Below are 21,014 nucleotides of genomic sequence, written 5' to 3'. Positions count from 1 at the left end.
TGCGCCACCAGGGAAGCCCAGGCCTTCCTTTATGAGGAGCAGGAATCAACAAAACCAAATTCTCATACTGTCAGAGCACCATGCCACGCTGCTCTCTGATGTAACTGTGCTGTGTGCATCTGACTTAGAAGTTGGAAAAGTTCTACAAGGTGTCCATGCTATGCTAGAGAGGAAGAAACTCAACCTTCGGATTGATGCCGACCTTGATATCTGTCTGCTCATAATTTCCCAGGGCCTGGGGGAGAGAAAATTCAGTGAGTGTGTAGAAGGGATATTGAATTTCTTGCCTCCGGCTCCTGTTGGAGTCCAGGTCTGCTAACCAGGTAATAAGGAGGTGAAGGAGATGCCCAAAGGGGTCAGAGCTCTAGAGATGGTGTTGGCACTCAGCCACGCACAACGTAAATACTCAGTGAACACTAGTTCAAAGTGAAAGTGTCTCCAAAGTAACACGATGGAAATTAAAGTGAAAACAGAAGAAACGTTTTAACGATTAATCAAAATGTGGATAAATGTTCCCTTGGAAAAGTGAGATTGGGTCTTTGATAAAAATATTCTAGATGTGAAACGCGACCACCTCACATTTTATAAACCTAATTCCCTTTTAGTACTTAAACTGCCTTCGTGATTTTGGTAAAATACTACCCCGTTTAGGAAAATTTTATCTAAACGATTCTCAAAACGGTAAGCTGAAGATTTCAAACTAACAAGGAAACTGGTCAGTATAACAGTTTAACGTTCAAAACGAATGTCAATAGCATGACTTGCTGTCTTACCTCGGTTTTATGAAGTTTCTGGTAGTTTCCATCCCAAGAAATGAGCTTCCGGTCTTTCCCTCCTCCCGACACCAGCGTGCCGTCCCTCAACATACAAAGTGCAAAAATACCGCCCTCGTGGGCCCCTTGAACTGCGTGGCTTATTCGATTCGTACCTAAACACAGCAAGACCAAGCTGAGGACATCGTCAAAGGCTCACCTCTGCCCATCTCATTTCATTTTTGTTTTAAAATGCGATACTGTCGGTTAGAACATCATTGCAGTGTGACTCTATCAAGGATCCACTTTCTAGAAGTTCCCAGAGCACCAGACAAGCATGAACTGAATTACTTTATAATTAAGGAAAACAGGGGGAGGGGGTTGGGGGGAGGGACAGACTGGGAGTTTGGGAATAGCAGATACAAACTATTATATATAGGATGGGTAAACAACAAGGTCCTACTGATAGCACAGGGAACTATATTCAATATCCTGTGATAAACCATAATGGAAAAGAATATGAAAAAGGATATATATGTATATGTATAACTGAATCTCCTTGCCGTACAGCAGAAATTAACACGTTGTAAATCAACTATACTTCAATAAAATAAACTAAGAAAAAAATAATTAAGGAAAACACGCTAACACGAAGCATAGTGTGTGAAGAGTACAGCCAGACTACATGTGGCTGAGAAATGAGCTGTGTGTCTCTGGACAGGTGACTTAACTGCTCTATCTCAGTTTCCCCCTTGGTGTAATGGGGCTACTGCTTATCCCACGGGATTGTTCTAAGGGTGGAATGAACTGATGTATACATAGAGTCCATGGCACCCAGAGTAGCAGGGATACTACAAAGGTCACCATATTAATCTGAAATTACACTGGTGGCTCTGTTTTCACCTTCACCCCCAACTCAAATACTAAAATCCTCGAGGACAGGGATAGTGCATTTTTCCTGGCACATGGCAAGCACTCAGAAGTGCTCACTGAAGAACTTCCCTGGTGGTCCAGTGGGTTAAGACGCCGAGCTCCCAATGCAGGGGGCCCGGGTTTGATCCCTGGTCGGGGAACTAGATCCTGCATGCCGCAACTAAGAAGTCCGCATGCCGCATCTAAGACCCAGTGCAGCCAAAATAAATAATAAGTAAATAAATAAAGAAATAATTTAAAGTCAATAAATAAATGCTCGTTGAACTTGACCAAATAAATGTTTCTGAGTAAGGAGACCTCCTTACCACACTGTTTGCCCACTGACAGCAGGGATGCCCATCTGACTCATATGTTTGCTCAGCATCTAGCATGCTGCCTCAGACAGCACTCAGTCAACGTCTGCCAAGCACTATGTGGACCAGAGAAGTTAAATACTGTACAGCTAAATAAACAGTCTTCGATGATTTCACCATTATAAGTTGTTATCAGATCTCCTAAATAAGCTATTAGCTCCATTATAATGTCTTGGGCTTAAAGAGCCTTTTAGAGCGACAGAAGTCCACAGCTTACTAGTCTCATTTTCCTCAGTCCCAGTGTTTTGGTTCCAAGTTACACCCGCACACATGCATGTATGTACCTATGTACCTTGGAATCGAATAGTAAACCTGGAAATGATATTAACAGACAATACTTACAGGAGCCACGTTTGGCTTCATATTTATAACATCACCCAGAAATGTCTGCTTTGGGAGGAATCACGTGTTACCTTTTCCCCATACCAGGATGTTGCCACTTGAATCTCCGGTGATGGTGTCACCATTTTCAGAAAATGTCACACAGAGGACAAACTTTGGCTTTTCTTGCTTCTGCAGAATATTTTAAAAGAATACATATATACAATCAAGACATCCTTTTGTTTGTATTAATACCATCTAGAAGCACAGTCACCCCAAGCTGGATAGTGTCAGCTTCTGCTACCACACTGTGTACCTTTCATTCTTATCCACCATTACGTAACTTATGCCCTGAGATTATCTTGTCTAAAGTAAAGAGATTTCTGCTACTTATCAGGTTGAAGGCAGTTCGAGCAGAGGAGGGTGTTGGAGAGGCTAAGGGGCCGTGTTGCCGTGACTACGGCCTGAAGGATGGGCCTGGCATCCTCTGACTCAGCCTCTGGGCCCACAGGGCAGCAGGTGCCCTCCCGGTGCTCTCGCAAGGCCCGCAGATGCTGGACTAAATGGCACAGAGACTGGCCATCGCTCTCTGCAGAGTCCCACTGGGGTCTCCTGGGCGCCTTCTTCCTTGCTCTTTGCAGCCAGCAGGCCTCGGCGAGGGCCCAGCCCCTGGGCATCCTTTCCTGGTGCTTCTGCCTGTGCTGATCCTTCCTTCTCAGCATCACCAGTGTTATCCATGAGACACAAGGGGCTCCCCAGCTCTGCCAGGGATCTCCAGGAACAGTCTTTATCATGACACCCCCGCATTTGCCAATTAAAACAAATTCTAGCACTGGGATGCCTCGAAGCTTCCTTAAAAGCTAGGTGACCGCAAGTACCATCGGTGAAAAATAAAACGACAGATGCAATTTCACTTTACCTCGAATAATCCTTGCTTCTTAATAAGGGAGCTTCCTTCTAGTGTCCAAAAGTAGAGATGGGACTTTCCACAGGTAACAATTATATTCGTGTCCGTGGGGTGGAAATCCGCAGCAAATACAGCTTCGTTAGAACACTTGGTGCAAAACAGGAGAATCAAATGTCTCAAGTCTCTGAAGACACTTAAGAAAATAAATACACTCTGAACCACAAATAAATAATTCATCAAGGTAAGCACTAGGCCTCTTGGTATTTTCTCCCACTGAATTCGTCTTTTGGAATCACTGAACTTGTGTCTGTGCGTGCCGACCCCTCTCCTCCTCGTCTGTCTCCCCCACTGCACTGAGCCCTGAGGATGGGGCCACGAGGTCATCCTTCCGTATGGGGACTCACGGGAACTGGGACACAGCAGGCACACAGTGAGCTCTGGCTGAAGGGGCGGCCGGGGAACTAAGAATTGCAGGTTCATCGCCATCGAGTGACTGGAAGGGCCCCGGCGTCTGGATCGTATTCGGCTCCATCGCTCCCGGCCCACTTTGGCTGCCCTGCTTGTCTGGGGAGTCCCTCCTGATACGGATCCCCAGGACTCTGCCGGTGGTTTGCCGACCAAGCCTGGAATCCAGCAGGGGATCTGGCTCTTTGGGTACCACTTCACCACCCTCACCCTGCTATCTTGATTTCCACGACTTGCACCCTGGTCCCATGAATCAGACCCTGATGGCTCTTTGTGCTTGATAATTCAGTTATACATTCCTAAACCCGGACAGTAACTTGCGCTGACTGCTTCCAACCCAGCGACATGGCAAGGACTTAAATACTTGAGCAGACTATTAGAAGGCATAGCTACAGCATAAAAATAGTTATTTAATGCCTTATTAGAACACAGGGTCTGCATCCCACACACAAACAAGAGAGAAAGTTATGTAAGTGGGGTGATCCAATGGTGCTCCTAATGTCAGGTAGGTAAAGTGATCCAATGGTGATGCTAATCTTAGGTAAGCCAGGTGGTCCAGTGGTGATGCTAATCTTAGGTAAGTCAGGTGATCTACGGTTAACGGATGCCAGGGTGAGAAATCTGAAGTCAGTTCTATAAAAATAGATCCAATCATGGTTTTAACAGGAGGAAAGCATAAGAAAGCTCAAGGAAGGTACACTGACATAAGGAAAGTCCAGTGGGTCCCACTGCAGGAAGAGCACCGCTGGGAGGACCCCATTCCGGAGTCCACTCAGCTCGGGACAAGCCCTGTGCTGGCTGTGCCGCCCTCCTCGTGCCCCTGCTCCCTGCCTGGCCCTCCCGCTGAGCAGCAGGCACATCTCACTTGTCACCATCGCGCCAGTGTCTCCTCAACACGCGTGTGCAAAGGGGACACTCGGCATTTGTGGATGACGGAGAGAACGCGAGCAAATGAGCGACGGAGCGAATTAAAAGGGTGGTGACTGTAAAATGAGGAAGGAAAACCCTTATAGACGCTGTGATGAGAAGAAGAAACCCTACCAGGCCTTGGGAATGGGGGGAGGGGTGGGGGCCCAAGGGCTTCTCGGTGAAGGGGTCCTGCCTAGGGGCTGTAGCGGGGACGGAGCCCACAGCCCACCGAGACACAGAAAGCTGGCCAGGGGCCAGCAGGGGAAGGCTCCACATGGGAAAAGGACAGCATAGCCCAACATGAGGCTTGGAGAGAGACCTTGACATCCGCCAGCCTCTCTTCCTTTTGCCAGTCCCACACGGACAGCACGTGGTCATTGGAGTCATCCACGGCACAGAGGTTGCTTCCTCCATTCTGGAAAAAAAAAAAAGGTATTCACAGGAAGACTACATTTGAGAATAAACTAGGTTGAGAGTGATTAAAAAGGAACATAATTTTATTTTTAATAAAGAGTCCGCTACATCTTCATTAAAGAATATTTACCCACCACCGTCGAGACCTACTTATGACTTGGGCACACAGACAGTGGGAGCAGGGGAATGTGGGGTGACAAGGGACAGGAGCGGGAGGGAGGGGTCGGGGGCTGCGCTTCACCACTGGTTCTGTTAGAACCAGCCTCCTAGGGGCTGCAGAGCCCCCGCCCTGGAGGAGAAGGCATCTGCGGCTCCAGGGCACAGGTCTGCGCTGAGCGATGACCAGGTTACCGCAAGGCCGTACAAGGGGAGGGGGCACTGGGGGTGAGGCACGCGGTGTACTGATGTGAACACATGTATGTTTCTGAACTGGCTGAACAAGTGCTTTAAATGGTGGCTTTGTTGAACGGGCACATCCTGAGGAAGCCTGGGAGACCACGAGGTCCATCCAGCCCCTGCTTATGGCCAGGCAGCGAGCCAGGCCGGCCGGGGACCGCACAGACAGGCAGGGGAAATTCAAGGCCAGAGCAGGCAAGACTGCTCCAGGAGCCTGAAGACAGTGTGGCTGCAGGGCCTCTTCTCATCACCGTGGAAATGTCGGATTGGGAGCGTGTGTCACCGAGGCGGCGCATGCGACCTCTGAATGAGGGGACCTGGGATGCGGGGGGTTTCGGAGTCCAAATCTGTACACACACCTGGGCAGTTACGGGCGTGTTAACTCTCTCCCTCTTCCACCTTGAGCTGATTCTCTCCTCCCTGTGGACAAAGGCTGCAATACCCACAGGGCTCGTACTTACGGATTTTGAGAATGCGATACAGGTGACGGCTCGGTCAAAAAACCCGATTCCGATGACGTGCAGCGTGTTCAGCGTCACGGAATCCCAGATGCGCACGTTTGGGGGCAACTGCTGCTTAGAAAACAAGGCAGAGTCACCTACTGTGCCGCGTCTACAAGTTTATCTTTACCTTGAAATTATGAGAATACTTTAATATTGTCAAAAAAAAATGTTTTTTTGATGCATTTGAGGACTCTGCCTTTTAATGTAAATAAAACATTCCCAATCTCTCCCGGAGGTCGTGGCTCTCGGGGCCAATTTAACTTCAGGAGAGCTCGTTATTGATAACTGTACCACAGGAAGTGATATTCTCATGTGCGTATCGAATGCGTCTGAGTTTTAAAAATGAAAAATGATGAAGAACATGGAGTCTCATTTAAGGGTTATCCTTGCAAAGTCTGTATTGTTACTGAGGATCAAGCGTGGTTCAATTCACCATGATGGTTGCCACCAATGGTATTAAGAGCTTAACATCCTTGGGCCCCACAGGAAATTGATTGTATGCAAACGAAAATTTAGAATTGTTATGATTAGTTCAAAACCCTCTCAACTATGTTAATTTTTCTCTTCCTTAATAGGAGAAAACATCACAGAATAATCAGCAGGTTTATCAAGAAAAGGACTAGCATTGTACCCCGTAGATGGGTGAAGTAGGCTCTAGGTTGGACTTGTCTCTAAGTAGCTGAGCATCCGCAGACAGTCCCTCGGCCTCTCCAGACTTCTCCACGTGTAAATGCAAAGGCATGGTTCAGATAGCTATGACATTTTCTCTGGCTCTAAGGTTCTGATTCAATTTCAAGGCCAGAAACTGAAATACACAGTTAAGCCACTAGAGGGGAGGAACAAATGATTTACTACTAATTTCAAATAACTTTTAAAGATCATTTAACAGTTAAAAAAAAAAAAAAAAGAAGATGGGGACTTCCCTGGCAGTCCAGTGGTAAGACTCCGTGCTTCCAATGCAGGGGGCATGGGTTCAATCCCTGGTCAGGGAACTAAGATCCCACATGCCATGTGGTGTGGACAAAAAAAAAAAAAAGAAGATGAAGACCCTGTTCCCTCTGTGTTTACAGAATAGTGGTCTGATTTCCGTTGTTCCTGTTACCTCCTTTCAAGTATAGGATTTTAATGGAAAATAGCATAAATAGTTAAAATTTGATGTTATTAAAATATTTTCTGAAAAATGGTAGCACTCAGGATAAAAATGGAAGAACTTAATGTAATTAGCTTCAGATCATACATTGTGCATGGATACACAATGCTATACAAAAATGGACATCAGAAAAGTTACAAGAAGTTTTGGATAAGACATGACAATGACCACAGATTGTGGTAAATAAGTACGTGGAAGCCAGTATTGAGTTGTTCTCTTTGTCAAATTCTACTAGCTCCTTCTCTGATTCCTTAAAATACAAACCGAAGTCTTGCTGAAGTGCTTACAGAATTTGGGCTAAAATCCTTCCAGCAGCCCTTATAGATTACACCCAGACACAAATTCCATGGGTTGAAGTCATGATTACAGGGAATTCATGGCAGAGGGTGTCTGAAATTCACTGAAGAGGCAACGTGCCCCCAATTCAAATGATTATTTATTATGATTTTAACTTTGCTTATTAAATGTGTACTTAACATTTTAATGTTTATCACGTGTGTAAATAAGTATCTTAAGAGTTAATGGATTCTTAGGCAAGAACAATGCTATTTAAAAATTAGCTGAAACTAAGGTGAGCTCAAGGGGTTTGTCAAGTCAGTGTAAGAACTTTAATTTGCAATAAAACATTCAAATGAGGGATTAAGAAGTACTCAGACATTTTGTATCTAAGCAGGCTCATTCGTCAGCAAACTTTTCAGAAATTTTGTGTTACCAGTTCATTACAAAAATATTAAAATAGAACTCACTTTTCCATCCTTAGATGTGCCTGCAACTTGTCCTGTGGCTATCGTGATCCTATCAGGATGAACTGCAAGGCTAAAAAGAGATATTTAAAAAACATCTACCGTTTAAAGGTAAGCTTCACTCTTCCCTTGAGCAAATATAATCTGGTCAAAAATTTAAAAGTAAGATATACACAGTGCCTAACTTCTTACAGTCATGATAAATTCTCTAAGCACCTCATTTCATTTCATCTTAATTCCTTTATCTATAGAGAATTTTCAAATTCAAAGAGAAAGCACCCTCTGCTTGGGAAATACCATTTCAATCTCAGAACCACTTCATTAGTATACAATCTTTATCAAGAAGTCATTTGAGTATCTCAAATAGCAAAAGCATCATCTTTTTCCAACAGCATTTTAATAACTGACCAGGGAGTCAGGATAAATAGAAATACATAAATCCATCTATTCATCCCTCATCTTTTCCAGATACATAAAATCGCTACCAAAGGTATAAATGAATTATAGGAATAGCAGACCCAGACATACACATGAGGCAAAACATTTTTATTAAAAAATAAAGACTCAAATTAGAAGCCGTTAGCACGAGAAGGCCTCCAGATAGGGGTCTGTTAGAGCTATTTGTTTAGGTAACATGGTTGGTTAAGATGATGTGTTATAAGGATAGAAAACTAAAAAGGTGTCTTAGAGAGTAGGCTACCCAGAACACAAAGAAGAGTTTTCCCCAAAGATCCTATTTTCTCAGATCCCTTTCTTTCTCTTTAGTTATATCCCATCACTGAACCCTTTCTGCCAATGCCCTTCCCACAGGTGTCAGAGGAATCCCGGTTTTGAGGACTCACCACTTCACGTCATCATTATGGCCCGTGTAGTGCCGCTGAAGCTGCTCCTCCACGTTGTACAGCACGACCACGGACGCGATGAAATACACAGTCTCGCCCGTTGGAAGCAAGTACAGGTTGTTACGACAGTCTCGACCCCTGTACCCATAGCTTCGTGTACGTCAAGACAAAATAAAAAATATGTTTTTTAAAAGTAAAAAATAAAGTAAAATAAAATAAAAACCCAACTCTTTCACGTGCTCTATTTTCTTGTCTTTCATTGTTTTCTTCTTGGAAGCTCGTTCATGTCCCCAAATCTCATACTATGAAGGCTCCAGCAGCTTTATTTCAAGAACGCTAGTCATACGGCTGACTCAGATTTTTGTGGCTTAGATTTTGTGGGAGCTTTTTCGTTTTCTTTTTTGGAAAGGGTATTATACCTGTGCTACATGTCCATTTAATATAAGCCATATACTGTATTTCCTTCATTTAGTACTGGGTTCATCCTCATGTTCCTTCTTTAATTAGTCGGTGTTAACTTGAAGTTAGGCCCCAAGGTTAGCCAAGTCCCTACTGGCTGAGGGGGCAATGCTAGTCTTTCCTTCCAGGGTACCCCTCTTTCTTTCTTTGGGTTTAAAAACTTTGTGCCAGCATGGTTTAGTGACGTGATTTTCTACAGCTGAATTTCGATAAAAGCATTCATCGACTGATTACTTCGTGTAAGACTTAATCAATGAATAAAGGATACACCCATTCCAGCTTAAGTCTCTTCGTCGGTAGTTCTACTTTTGCTTCCAAGCTGTAAGAATCCACTTGATCTTTGGGCATGTGCATGGTAACAGGGCGTCCACGAAGAAACATTTTTACATATCCTTCTTCTATGAAAAGAACAAAGAGGTCAGTAGGATACCTCAGTGCCCAGCGTACCTGAGAAAAGGTTATATTTTCTCTGGCCTTTCAATGGGAAAGCGGAAACTTTGCCCTTTATGTCCTTTCTGGTTAAAGTCCTAGGGAAAACTACCTAAAACACAAACGGTTTGAAACAAAATTTTTCATCTTGTTTGCCTTTGACATTCTGCTTACTTAAGTAATGTAAGAAATTGTAAAAGGCAGGAAAGAACTGGATTCCCACAATTATTTTCCATGAGAGATTTTAGTGCTTACGTTTCATCATCAGGAGGGGGAAAAATGCCACCCCCCCCAAAAATTACAACTAACACAAGAAATCCACTTAAATTCTTTATTGAGTTCAATGTATATACAATGTCAGTATCAAAATTCATAAAATATCTTTCAATGTTTAAATTGGTGTGTTATAGCGCAATGTAAAAATGTGTCTTTATGTATCTTTTACACTGGACACTTCTTTCAAGTGTAAAGAACACAAAATCAGCAGAAGTACATGCTAGGATGCATGCAGGAGGAAAATGCTCAAAGAAAAGCTAGAAATAGGAAACCAGAGAACAAAAGACCCATTAGAGAGAGAAACTGGGAAATAAACCTTTCCTAAACAAACATTTTTAATAACAAAATAACTTATGATGTTTTGATAAATTATAGGGATGAAAGTAAAACCCAATAACATATGGACAAGGGGCAACTCCTGGACTTTTAAAAAGAAACGACTTTGGGTTTTCTGGCTACAGTTTTCAGGATATAATAAGACCAAAGAAAATGTCTTGTGAGCTCTTGATGAATTCTGTTCTGATTCAGAACTCACTGCATTCTGATGCTTCACTGCAGATCAAAGGACTGGGTCTTAATGGCATTTAAATTGGGCAGTTGGGACCGCGGATATCTGTACATCACTCAACAGAAAAATCCTCCGCAGAGAGGAAATTGCTGAGGAAGTCATAAAGTAATTATAGTGTCGTAAGTACCACATTTACAAATTAGTTTTGTAAGTCTTATTCCTAAGGATTTGCAAACAATGCCACATGCAACATTGCCTGGAAGTTGAGAGGCCATCCCACTTTTATGTTATGGTGTGCGTGCAATTCAGGTCATAAATGCATGCGATACGCTCTTCACTCCTGCACACAGCGTGCCAGCTGCTCTGTTCTGTGATCCGCCTCCCCAGCTCCGCTGGGACTAGCCCATCTGAGGCCCACGGCACTGCAGGCCTTCTCATCACCCCACCCCCCGCCCCGGTCATCCTAGATGCTGCTGCCAAACCTGTCCAGGCCCACAATGGATTCAGAATCCTTCTCCCACTCTCTTACCTGCTGGACCCAAAGCTCTAACTGCCCTGCCCCACTGTTCCCGTATGTGACCTCACTGGCCACAGCTACCCCCCACCCCGTGGAACCTTCTCTCTCTCTGCCACCTGCACACCACTCCGTGCCTCTACCCATGCTCCCCTCAGCTGACCTCTTCCCTTCCTTAATCCCTCACCCAAGTCTCAGCTCATCAGACAGTGTGGCTACCTCAGCTGCAGACCCTAAAAGCACCCAGCAGACCGATCGAAGGGGGACAAGGGGGGGGGGTGTGACAGCTTAAGTGACAAGCGATTCCGTTAATTCTCTTTGTAAGGGGAATCACGGAATGCAGATTCAGAATAAAGGGACTATAATGCCATCCCACAGCACACACAAGAAGCCTAGTAGGGCTGCATATGATCAACGTAAGTGACACATCTACTTGAGTATATGGTTGTTATGTGCTGGTAAAGTCCTTATGATGGACGTTTGCTCACTGGGCAGTTCTACATCACTGGACTGGGCAAAAAAGCGCTGGAGTTAGCCTTGGCACCGTTTTGTACTGGTAAGTCAGACATTCTACAACTAAAATAAAAAACGCAGCAAGGGAAAGCAATGTTTTTTTTTTGTTTTGGGGGTTTTTTTTTTTCAGGCATATTAGGATAACAGCACACACCCACCAAACCCAAAGGTGCTAGAGGGAGCGGCCAGCAGCAGTGCAGGTTTCAAACAGTGGGGCATCCAGGGGTTGCCCTATAGCTCTCTTAAGGTTCATACAGATTTTAAAAAGAGTTCCTATAATCAGCCAATAATCCATCAAGATCCAATTTATAGCTGCTCATTAAAACCCACCCCAGTAAATGCTCAGGAATGCTTTTAACTTCCAACGAATCAAAGTGGTTTGCATCACAAAAACATTTTCATACAAGGAGACTATCTGTTGGCCTGTATGAAAAGAGTTTCTGCAGCCTGGGTCACAGCTTTGCTCAGAGAGCTATGAGGTTTCAGAAATGCCGCCTACCTTTGCAGTGTGTCACCCGGCGTTTCCCTTGTGATTTCGGAGACAGAGACAGAAGTGCTGGGTAAAGAGACGATGGGGCACTGCAAGAGTGACTGGCCTGCCCGGGAGCACTCCCGAGCCCTCAGGCCGAGAGGCTCCCGGCCCCCTGCTAGAAAAACCTGGACACATTTCGGGGATTCTGACAAGTGCACTCCAGACCTAGCTCTGCAGGCTTAGGGTGATTACATTTTCAGTGAGTAATTTCATGCTTCTTGAAAACGAAATGAATACTGAAGCACATGCGGATAAATAGGAAAGTCCGACTTTCATGTTTCAATTGTGCACTTAAGGGGGAAAAAAACCTTGGAAAATTAAATGAATTTATTTAACCCGTTGCACACTTGTCAATGATTTTGCGTTTTTAAACACACTTTCAAATAAGGTTACTATTCTCAAAATAGCAGCTCCCTTATTATAAAATGTGTTAGAAGAGACATATAGAAAGATATATATGAACTATTAGTTTGCAGTTTAGGAAATCAAAGGCAGAAAAAGAAAAAAAAAAGTTGCTTTTAGACAAAGTTATAACTGGATGCATCAGAAACTTTCCCCTTCAGAGAAATGTAAATGTTGATGATGGGGGGGGAGCCCCATTAGTAAGGAAGAGATAACAAAGCAACAGGAGTCTTTTAACCTAGAACTTTTGTTTCAGTATAATGGCATCTCACTCTTCCTCCTTATTGATGTATCTTGAATCGGTTTAAAGGGAGTGAGTAAAGGGTTTAGTCTTTATGACCATTTTCTGGGTGGTCTCTGTATGACGTGAGCCATCAGACCCCCAGGTACAGGCTGACAGTGAGCACTCAGCCCCCAGTCCTGCCACATGGACCCCCCATGTTCTGCCCGTCCCAGCTGCCCCTGAATAACTACTTCTTATCGCCCCTCAAGTCCTGAGGTGACTGAGGGACGCCCGCACCAACATTCAATCAGCCTTACCTGCGCTGAAGACCGGCTCCTTGGGTTTGCTGTGGAGATAAAACCAAACCAGTTTGTAAAGGGAGGCTGGGGGTGGTGGTTAGTCTCATTCACAGAAGACCCCACACCCCACTAGCTGCCGCAGTTTGTCACACGGATGCTGTTAAAAAGAAAAACAAAACCATGTAACTGCAAAGAGGAGGAACGTAAGCAAAAGTGTCCAAAACCAGGTGCCAGAGACGACAATCCCAACTTCATCACCAAAGATGTGCTTTTTATGAGAGCAGATAAAGGTTTGGAGACGGAAAACATGTGGCTCATCACGACGGGAACAGCCCTGCCTAAATGTGTAGAAAGGTTTGTTTTCCTTCTCCACGTTCTTCTGGCAGATTATCTGAAGAACTTACTTAAAACTAGCAAACTCCTGTCACAGGGGCTTTGGGGAGAGAGCTTTTAGCGTCCAGCTCCCAGCAGGGATGGGTACGGGGTGGGCGGGCGGAAGATGAAGGGGTGGGAGAGAGGGAAGAATAAGGAATGTCAGGGTGTGGCCACATCCTGGGACATGTGGGGATCCTCACTGTGGGCCTTGGCCAGGCCGAGACCCCCCATGACTGCACCTGGGAAACCAGAACCCCACCGTGTTCAAGTTCACACCACCAGGGACTGAGGTCATCCCTAGGGGCAATCCTCCCACAGGACGAGCCTGCATGGGGAGTCCCCCCAAGTGCAGGAGGGCACAGCCCTCCCCGTGACAACCTGACAGCCACCTGTGGGGAGACTGTCACCTCGTGCCAGACAAGGGAAGGGACTCCCAAGCACGGCAGGAAGTGCGTCCCGTTCAAACACAGAGCCAGTGCTTGAAGCCAAGCCTGTGAGACTCCGATGTCTATGCCGTCTTCCAAGGTACCCCTACCCCACCAGAGTACCTCCCGCTTTAAGATGTGGAAAAGACACAGCAAATAAACGAAACCCGTCCCAAAGAGGGCTGGGAGAACAGTAAGCCTGCAGAGGCGCCTACATTTTTTGTGCGTACATGTTGAAAAACACATACTGGAGCAGATACGGTCCTAATGTTACTTTTCCCCTTCATTTTAAACTTGAAATACATTGAGAAACACCACCAGTAAAAACTACCCCTAATCCCATGATGTAATAAATGACATTATTTATTAATGGCCTTGATTTTCAGATAATTTTATGAGTATATGGCGGGAAACTCTTTACTGATGCTTTAAGAATGGTTTACTGTGTTTCAAGTAGGTGGATCTGCTATGGGCTGAGATTCCTGCATGCGAACCACTGGTCACTGAAAATAGTACTCTGCAGGCCCCGCACACCATTTAACACAAAAGCCTAACTTCCATCAGCCCTGAAAGCCCAAAACAACCTCTGTGGACCCCGACATTTTTCCGATCTCATCCTCCTGTCTCTCCCCTCAGTCACAGACTTCCAGACACTCTGTCCCTGCTGTCCCGAGACTGGGCCAGCAGCTCCCAAGCCCAGTGTGGACCCCAGCTTCCCACCCCCATGGAGAGCGCATGGCCGGGCGTGTGCTCAGAGCCGCCCCGAGAGGCCTTCTTCCATGCTCCACTCTGCAGCCTCCTCGGTCCTGCTCACCACGCCCCGCCTGGCTTTATCTGTATTAATCTGTCTCTCCCCAGAAGCGCAGGAGGGCAGAGATCTTTGCTCACGACCGCGTCCCGGGGCCTGTAACAGTCTTCAGCTGCTGCCTGGAAGCTGGTAAGGTCTGGAGCCCTCCCTGCCTCTGATCCCAGCTGGCCCCGTGGGTGTGCGTCTGGCCAGGGGGGCGCTGGGGGCTGTCCCGACGGCCCTGCTGCCCCCCACCTCCCCCGAGGTAGCCGGTACTTCCTGGCGCCTGGCGTTTCTCGCTGTCCTCCCGGTCAGTCCTCAGCCTTTACTGCGCCATCACGGCATGCAGCCCCTCCAGGGCCCCCTCTCAGCATCTTCGTCCCTCCTTCGGGGTGGTACACACACAAGGCCCAGTGTGGAGCATCCCTCCCGGTCCTCGGGCTGGGCCCTCGGCAGGTGCCATGCCTGGGCTCAGAAGGGGTGGCTTCAGAACTCCTGTCCTGCTCCCAGGCTCTGTCACAAGCTCACCGAAGGTCTGTGGAAAAGGGGTACGTGTGTGTGAAGGTTCCCTTTGTGCCTGGGGCTCCCGAGAGTTCTACACCACTCGGCCTCTCGGGATTCTACAAGCTGTCAGCTCCTTTCTTCTTCCAACCATTCCTCCTCTCCTGCAGCTCTGCCAAAGATCACGGCGGCCAGGGCAGTCCCTCCTAAGAGGGGCTTGTCACTTTTGGGGCTGGAGTTCGTCATATCACTCGGTGACCTCGGCTCCACGGCGGGCTCACCTGGCTTGTTCTCGTCGTTGGGGGGAGTGACACTCTTGTGATTTTCTAAGCAGAAGCGTTAAGTCTTAACTGCAACTTTTATATCTTATTAGATTCACAGGCAGGGCAAGGACACAAGAGGAAAAGCTAAAACAGAAGACTACAAAGCAAACCTACTGGTTAGGTAAGCCAGGCAGGGAATTAGAAGACAGGAATGTTATTTTTCCATCATGACTTTGATCACAAAAGCAGAAAGATGCCAAGTCCATGAAACAGACATAAGCAATCTGGAACCCTCCCTAGAGACAGAAAAGAGCAATTACAGATTATGTTCCTCTTAGAAAGAGAACATCCATAGGGGAATTTGAACTTCAAATATAGGGAAGCCAGTGGAATTTTGATGTTGAAGAAGATGGATGAAAGATCAGTTAAAAGACCAGAAAAAGGCAGCTAAGTGTTAACAGCTAAAGGTCACTGAGAGGTACCAGGTACTGAAGTTCTCATAGTTCTTTACACCTTGCTCTAAACTATGCCTTACCTTTTGGGTATACAGGTATTGTATTTAGAAAACATACTATCGCTAGGCTTCGTTATTCTAGAAAGTTCAATTTTTATAGAAAGATATACTATACTTAGAACCCACGATTCCTGCCCACATACCACCCTCCTGAAAGGCAAGAAGCCTGGGAAAAGGTACTATTCCAACTCACGCATGCACGTCTGATAAATACAAACCTATAAAATGACAATAAATCTTCCCAACGATTGATAGAAGGGCAAACCCACAGAACATGTGATGACGAGTATCCAAAGTTAAAGATGCTGTGGCCCCAGGTCAAGATCAGTGAATGGCAGCTGTGCGCCGATCACCTGTCCGATCTTGAACTCACCGTCAATAGAGCTGAGAGTGGGTGGGCCCTTCAGACCCAGCACACTGGAAACACGCTCGGGTTGTGAGCTCACTTGGAACGGGAGACGACTGCCTCTCAAGGTGTGGTGTAATTTGTCCCTGGGCACCCATTCCTTAAATGGGCTAAATGGAAAACTGAAGTGGGGGACTTGGCACTGCCTCTGCCGCCAGGGTGTGGCTCCTGGGGGCGGGGGGAGAGTGAATAAACTCTGGGACCAGAATGAGGCTCCATCCATCCCTGTCCGAGTCTGGAGTCAGCGCAGATGTTCCCCATCCTGAAGCCCAGGACTGAAGTAAGCCCAGAGGAGAGAAAGGATTTCCCTTCTGGCAAATAGTCTCTTGGCTATTCCGGCCTCAGGCTGCTGGGCCCAATATCTCCAAAATGAACCACGGTGCAATCCAGTGCGGGTCTTTTTACTGCTCTGCTTTTGGCAGGAAGGAGATTTGCTGAAAGAGCTTGGCTGTACACTCCCTAAAGCTGGAAGGTTCGGGAGACTCTCCTAACTAGAAGCAGTACCTGGGGGTCACGGAGGACGTGAGGAAGCCTGGAGCCTTCACCAGACCAGTAGCTGGATCTAGAGGCAGTAGGAGGAAACCAGACAGTTGGCCCAAAGAAAAACTCCCACCCGGAGCTGTGAGCTCACACCACGAAGCAGCTATAATCACCCAAGTCACATGTTATCCCCGAAAACGTTCACTGTGGACTCTGGTTGCCGGGACTGTCAAAAGTGGCTGTTTCCCCTTCATCTGATATCATTCAGATGACTCACTGTGGGCTGGGTGTTTGTAAGGGGGAGAGTCCAGCCAAGAACTCGTTCAGACTCAGATGCAACGAGTATTCCCTGCACTGCTCCTCTGCGGTGGGATCCGCGCTTAGCACATTCGTATCTGTTACTAATTTACCCCAAGGTCCTGAAAGCCGGTCTCCGACACATGGGTGACGCATGTAACAGGGAGCTCTGGAGACGGGAATTAGGGCAGACTGACAGTGGCCAAATGCTTCCGAGCAGAGATACTGGCTTTACAAAATGATTAATAAGGCCTGATCGAGGAGGAGACCGTTCCAAAGTCAAACATGTTTTTTCCCTGCAACTTATTCATCTACAAAAATGGTACCTCTCGGCATACATACCATGACTCCTTCTGAAAATGACTTCACTTGATGAAATGTGATCCCTGCTGGGAGTCAAGATACTCTGCTACGTAAATAATGATTCTTTTTATAAATTGCCCTTAAGTAAGCAGCTGTTAACTATAAGTAGGGTCATTCAGGAACCATCTATTTAAAATATTTAGAAGTTGCTACTGGGGACAAAAACTACTGCTTCATACACATTTCCAACCAATACTTCCAGTTTAACGTGGCAGAAAGAGCACAGGGTTTTTTGTTTTTTGGTTGCACTGGGTCTTAGTTGAGGCTTGCGGGCTCCTTAATTGCAGCACGTGGGCTCCTTAGTTGCAGCAGGCGGGCTCCTTAGTTGCGGCTCCAGGCCTCCTTAGTTGCGGCAGGTGGGCTCCTTAGTTGTGGCATGTGAACTCTTAGTTGCAGCATGTGGGATCTAGTTTTCTGACCAGGGATCAAACCCAGGCCCCCTGCACTGGAAGCGTGGAGCCTTACCCACTGCACCACCAGGGAAGTCCCAGGAGCACGGATTTTGAAGGCAGTTGGATTCGTGTTTTATTTGGGCAAATCATTCTACCTCCATAAACTTTAGATTCTTTCATCTACAAAAATGGGACTAAAACCACTGTGAGGCATAGGCATAGGCAGGATCGTATATAACATGTGACAAAGTATCTAACACACGGTTATTAATTAATATTACTTCCCTCTTCCTCCTAATTTCACTGACAATAACCTATCAATACATGTATGTACTTCTGAGCTCTTTACCTAACAGCCTCAAAACTAAAACAAAATAAAGAATACCATACCAGCACTTATTATTTTAACATTTGTTAAAAACTAAATGACCTCTTGGCTTAAAGAGTGAAACAATCTTTTCATCTGAAAAAAAAAAAAAGATTCATTTAAATCACCTAATTTCCAACGTTTTGGAATCCAAAATATAGTGTTAAAATCATCTACCAATAGGTGGTGCTGTTTGCATAGTTCTTAAATGACTATGGTTTTAAAATCTAAGTACAGTATATAGGTAACATCCTTTCATTCATTCAGCGAATGTTTATTGAGCACTTACTGTGTGCCAGAACTGTGCAAAGTGCTAGGAATATAAAGAAGAAAAAATGACACAGCTCTGCCCTCCCAAAGCTTAAGGGGGCGGGCGTGGGGGGGGGGGGGCGGAATGTGTGGGAAGCCCCTGGGGGGTGGGGAGGGAGGAGTTACAGTTACAGATAAAGTTAATGGGCAGGAACAAAGCAATCTGGAAGGCAGCTAACTCAGACCAGGGCGCTCAGGCAGGCTTCCCAGAGAAAGGGGCATCCTGAAGGATTAGCTGGAGTTCTCCTCCTGCCAAGTTTCCAGACACATACATATGCCACTTAGGACAAGGGACAAACCTCCACTTACTAAGTGTTAAAAAGTGTCATTCATCAAGCTCTGCATTTGTTTGGTTTTGGTATCTGTTTGATTTTCTAATACTACAATAAAAAGATTTTTCTAGGGGCTTCCCTGGTGACGCAGTGGTTGAGAGTCCGCCTGCCGATGCAGGGCACACGGGTTCGTGCCCCGGTCCGGGAAGATCCCACATGCTGCGGAGCGGCTGGGCCCGTGAGCCATGGTCTCTGAGCCTGCGTGTCCGGAGCCTGTGCTCCGCAACGGGAGAGGCCACGGCAGTGAGAGGCCCACGTACCACAAAAAAAAAAAAAGATTTTTCTCCATATGCTATCTTCTTATTTTCATTTGGGTTTCTTTAATGAAGACTGAGTTTGAATATCTTTTCCTTAGTTAATTGGCTACTCGTATTTCTTTCTCAGCGAACTGTCTCTGTTCAAACCTTTTACCCACTTTCCGATTGAGTTAACTGTCCTTTCCCTCGCTGGTGTGTGTTGTGACCTTTGGAAATGAAGGACATTGGCCCTCTTCAGTTGTGGGTGTCATTCGTATTTGTTGAGAGGATGAGTCTTCGTGGGCTTTTCCTTCCCACTTCCCGCCAAGCCTTACGCTCTGTCCTGCACATGGTAGGTGCTCAGTGAGTCAAACAGTGCTGGGAAAGGGTATGAGTAAGGTGAGAGAAATCTTCAGAATTTCTGATTCCTCCCTTTTCAGGTTGGGGTGAGATCAGAAATGGGAGTTGGAGAATTCTGGAATGTCCCAAAAAAGAGAGGCACTCAAGGGCTTCCCTGGTGGCGCAGTGGTTGAGAGTCCGCCTGCCGATGCAGGGCACACGGGTTCGTGCCCCGGTCCGGGAAGATCCCACATGCCGCAGAGCGGCTGGGCCCGTGAGCCATGGCCGCTGAGCCTGTGCGTCCGGAGCCTGTGCTCCGCAACGGGAGAGGCCACAACAGTGAGAGGCCCGCGTACCGCAAAAAAAGAAAAGAGAGGCACTCAAGATTGGGGAGTGGGGTGAGCAAAGGTGTACAAACATCAGCTCCGACTCTGGGATGGAGAAGGCAAATATCAGTACTCACACCATCTATGGAGCGCCAACGTCGGCCAGCCCCACGCTACGCACACCATCTTGTTTAATCCTTACAACAGCCCTGAGAGGTAGGTATTAGTTTTTACTGGTGCTGAGGGAAACCCCAAAGAGGTTAAGTAACTAGTTCACAGTCACATAACAAAAGTGGCAGAGCTGGGATTAAAATTTGGTTATGGCTATAATGCCCCATCCGTCTACACTCGTTTTGTTATATTGATTGGGGTAAAACGAGTTGTTCAACAAATGTTTATTGGGTACCCACTGTATGCTGGGCATTGTTCTAGATGTTGGGCTGGTCTGACAGGACTAGAAAAGCCTTGTTGGTATCCAAACGTCCAACAAAAGTGCATTCGCCTAGATAAATAATGATCCACATCTGAAATAACGTTGTAAGAGTATACTTCCTGACACAAAGACATGCTCATACAGCAAATGAAAAAGAGGGTTACAAAATGTATGCAGAAGAATATTCTTTATGTAAAAATTATACCCTACACACATGCAACACCCTAGAAATAAAATCTGGATGGAAACACAATAAAATGGTAGCTGTGAGTTCTCTGAGTGCTGAGATAATAGGGGATTTTCCTTTCCTCTCTTTTGTACATTTGGATATCCTAAAACACATGTTTACTTGTGTAATAAATAGATTACTACAAAAAGGAAAATAAATCCTGCTGGGGGAAAGTAAGAGCCAGTGTTGGAAGCTGTGGATATCAGGGTACAAGACAGGGTGAGGAGCCAGTAGATGAAGGACCTTGAACCCAGGCTGAAGATTAAGATTTACATTCCACCATCAGTGATGCGAAAGGAAAAGAAAAGCAATGCTGAGCCTTGAGGACCCTGAGGTGTCAATCAAAAGACTGCCTCATTGGTGTGCAGAAAAGGGAACCCTCCTGCATTGTTGGTGGGAATGTAAATTGGTGCAGCCACTATGGAGAACAGCATGGAGGTTCCTCAAAAAACTAAAAATAGAGTTGCCATATGATCCAGCCATTCCACTCCTGGGCATATATCTGGACAAAACTATAATTCGAAAAGATACATGCACCCCCTATGTTCATAGCAGCACTGTTTACAATAGCCAAGATGTGGAAGCAACCTGAATGTCCATCGACAGATGAATGGATAAAGGAGATGTGTGTGTGTGTGTGTGTGTGTGTGTGTGTGTGTGTGTGTGTGTGTAATGGAATATTACTCAGCATAAAAAAGAATGAAATAATGCCATTTGCAGCAATACGGATGGACCTAGAGATCATCATACTGAGTGAAGTCAGACAGAGAAAGACAAATACCATATGATATCACTTA

At 46.0% G+C, this 21,014-nt stretch overlaps 1 protein-coding gene across 3 annotated transcripts in view; it reads right to left on the bottom strand.

Annotated features, from left to right (window-relative positions):
- The window catches only part of EML1 (EMAP like 1), a 143,879-nt gene that overhangs the window by 30,539 nt on the left and 92,326 nt on the right, over positions 1-21,014 (bottom strand). For all 3 annotated transcript variants that reach the window (XM_004262390.3, XM_033420148.2, XM_033420150.2), the window contains 9 exons: positions 12,862-12,890; positions 9,416-9,545; positions 8,689-8,838; positions 7,850-7,919; positions 5,912-6,022; positions 4,960-5,055; positions 3,279-3,413; positions 2,452-2,551; positions 774-928 (listed from right to left, as the gene is read on the bottom strand). In XM_004262390.3, the coding sequence (XP_004262438.2) occupies positions 774-928; positions 2,452-2,551; positions 3,279-3,413; positions 4,960-5,055; positions 5,912-6,022; positions 7,850-7,919; positions 8,689-8,838; positions 9,416-9,545; positions 12,862-12,890 (976 nt within the window). The remainder of the gene's footprint in view (positions 1-773; positions 929-2,451; positions 2,552-3,278; positions 3,414-4,959; positions 5,056-5,911; positions 6,023-7,849; positions 7,920-8,688; positions 8,839-9,415; positions 9,546-12,861; positions 12,891-21,014) is intronic.

This window comes from Orcinus orca, chromosome 2, assembly GCF_937001465.1.
Source record: "Orcinus orca chromosome 2, mOrcOrc1.1, whole genome shotgun sequence".
NCBI classification, from domain to species: domain Eukaryota; kingdom Metazoa; phylum Chordata; class Mammalia; order Artiodactyla; family Delphinidae; genus Orcinus; species Orcinus orca.
The sequence above is the reverse complement of the archived record's forward strand: the minus strand, read 5'-3'. Positions and strand labels throughout refer to the sequence as shown.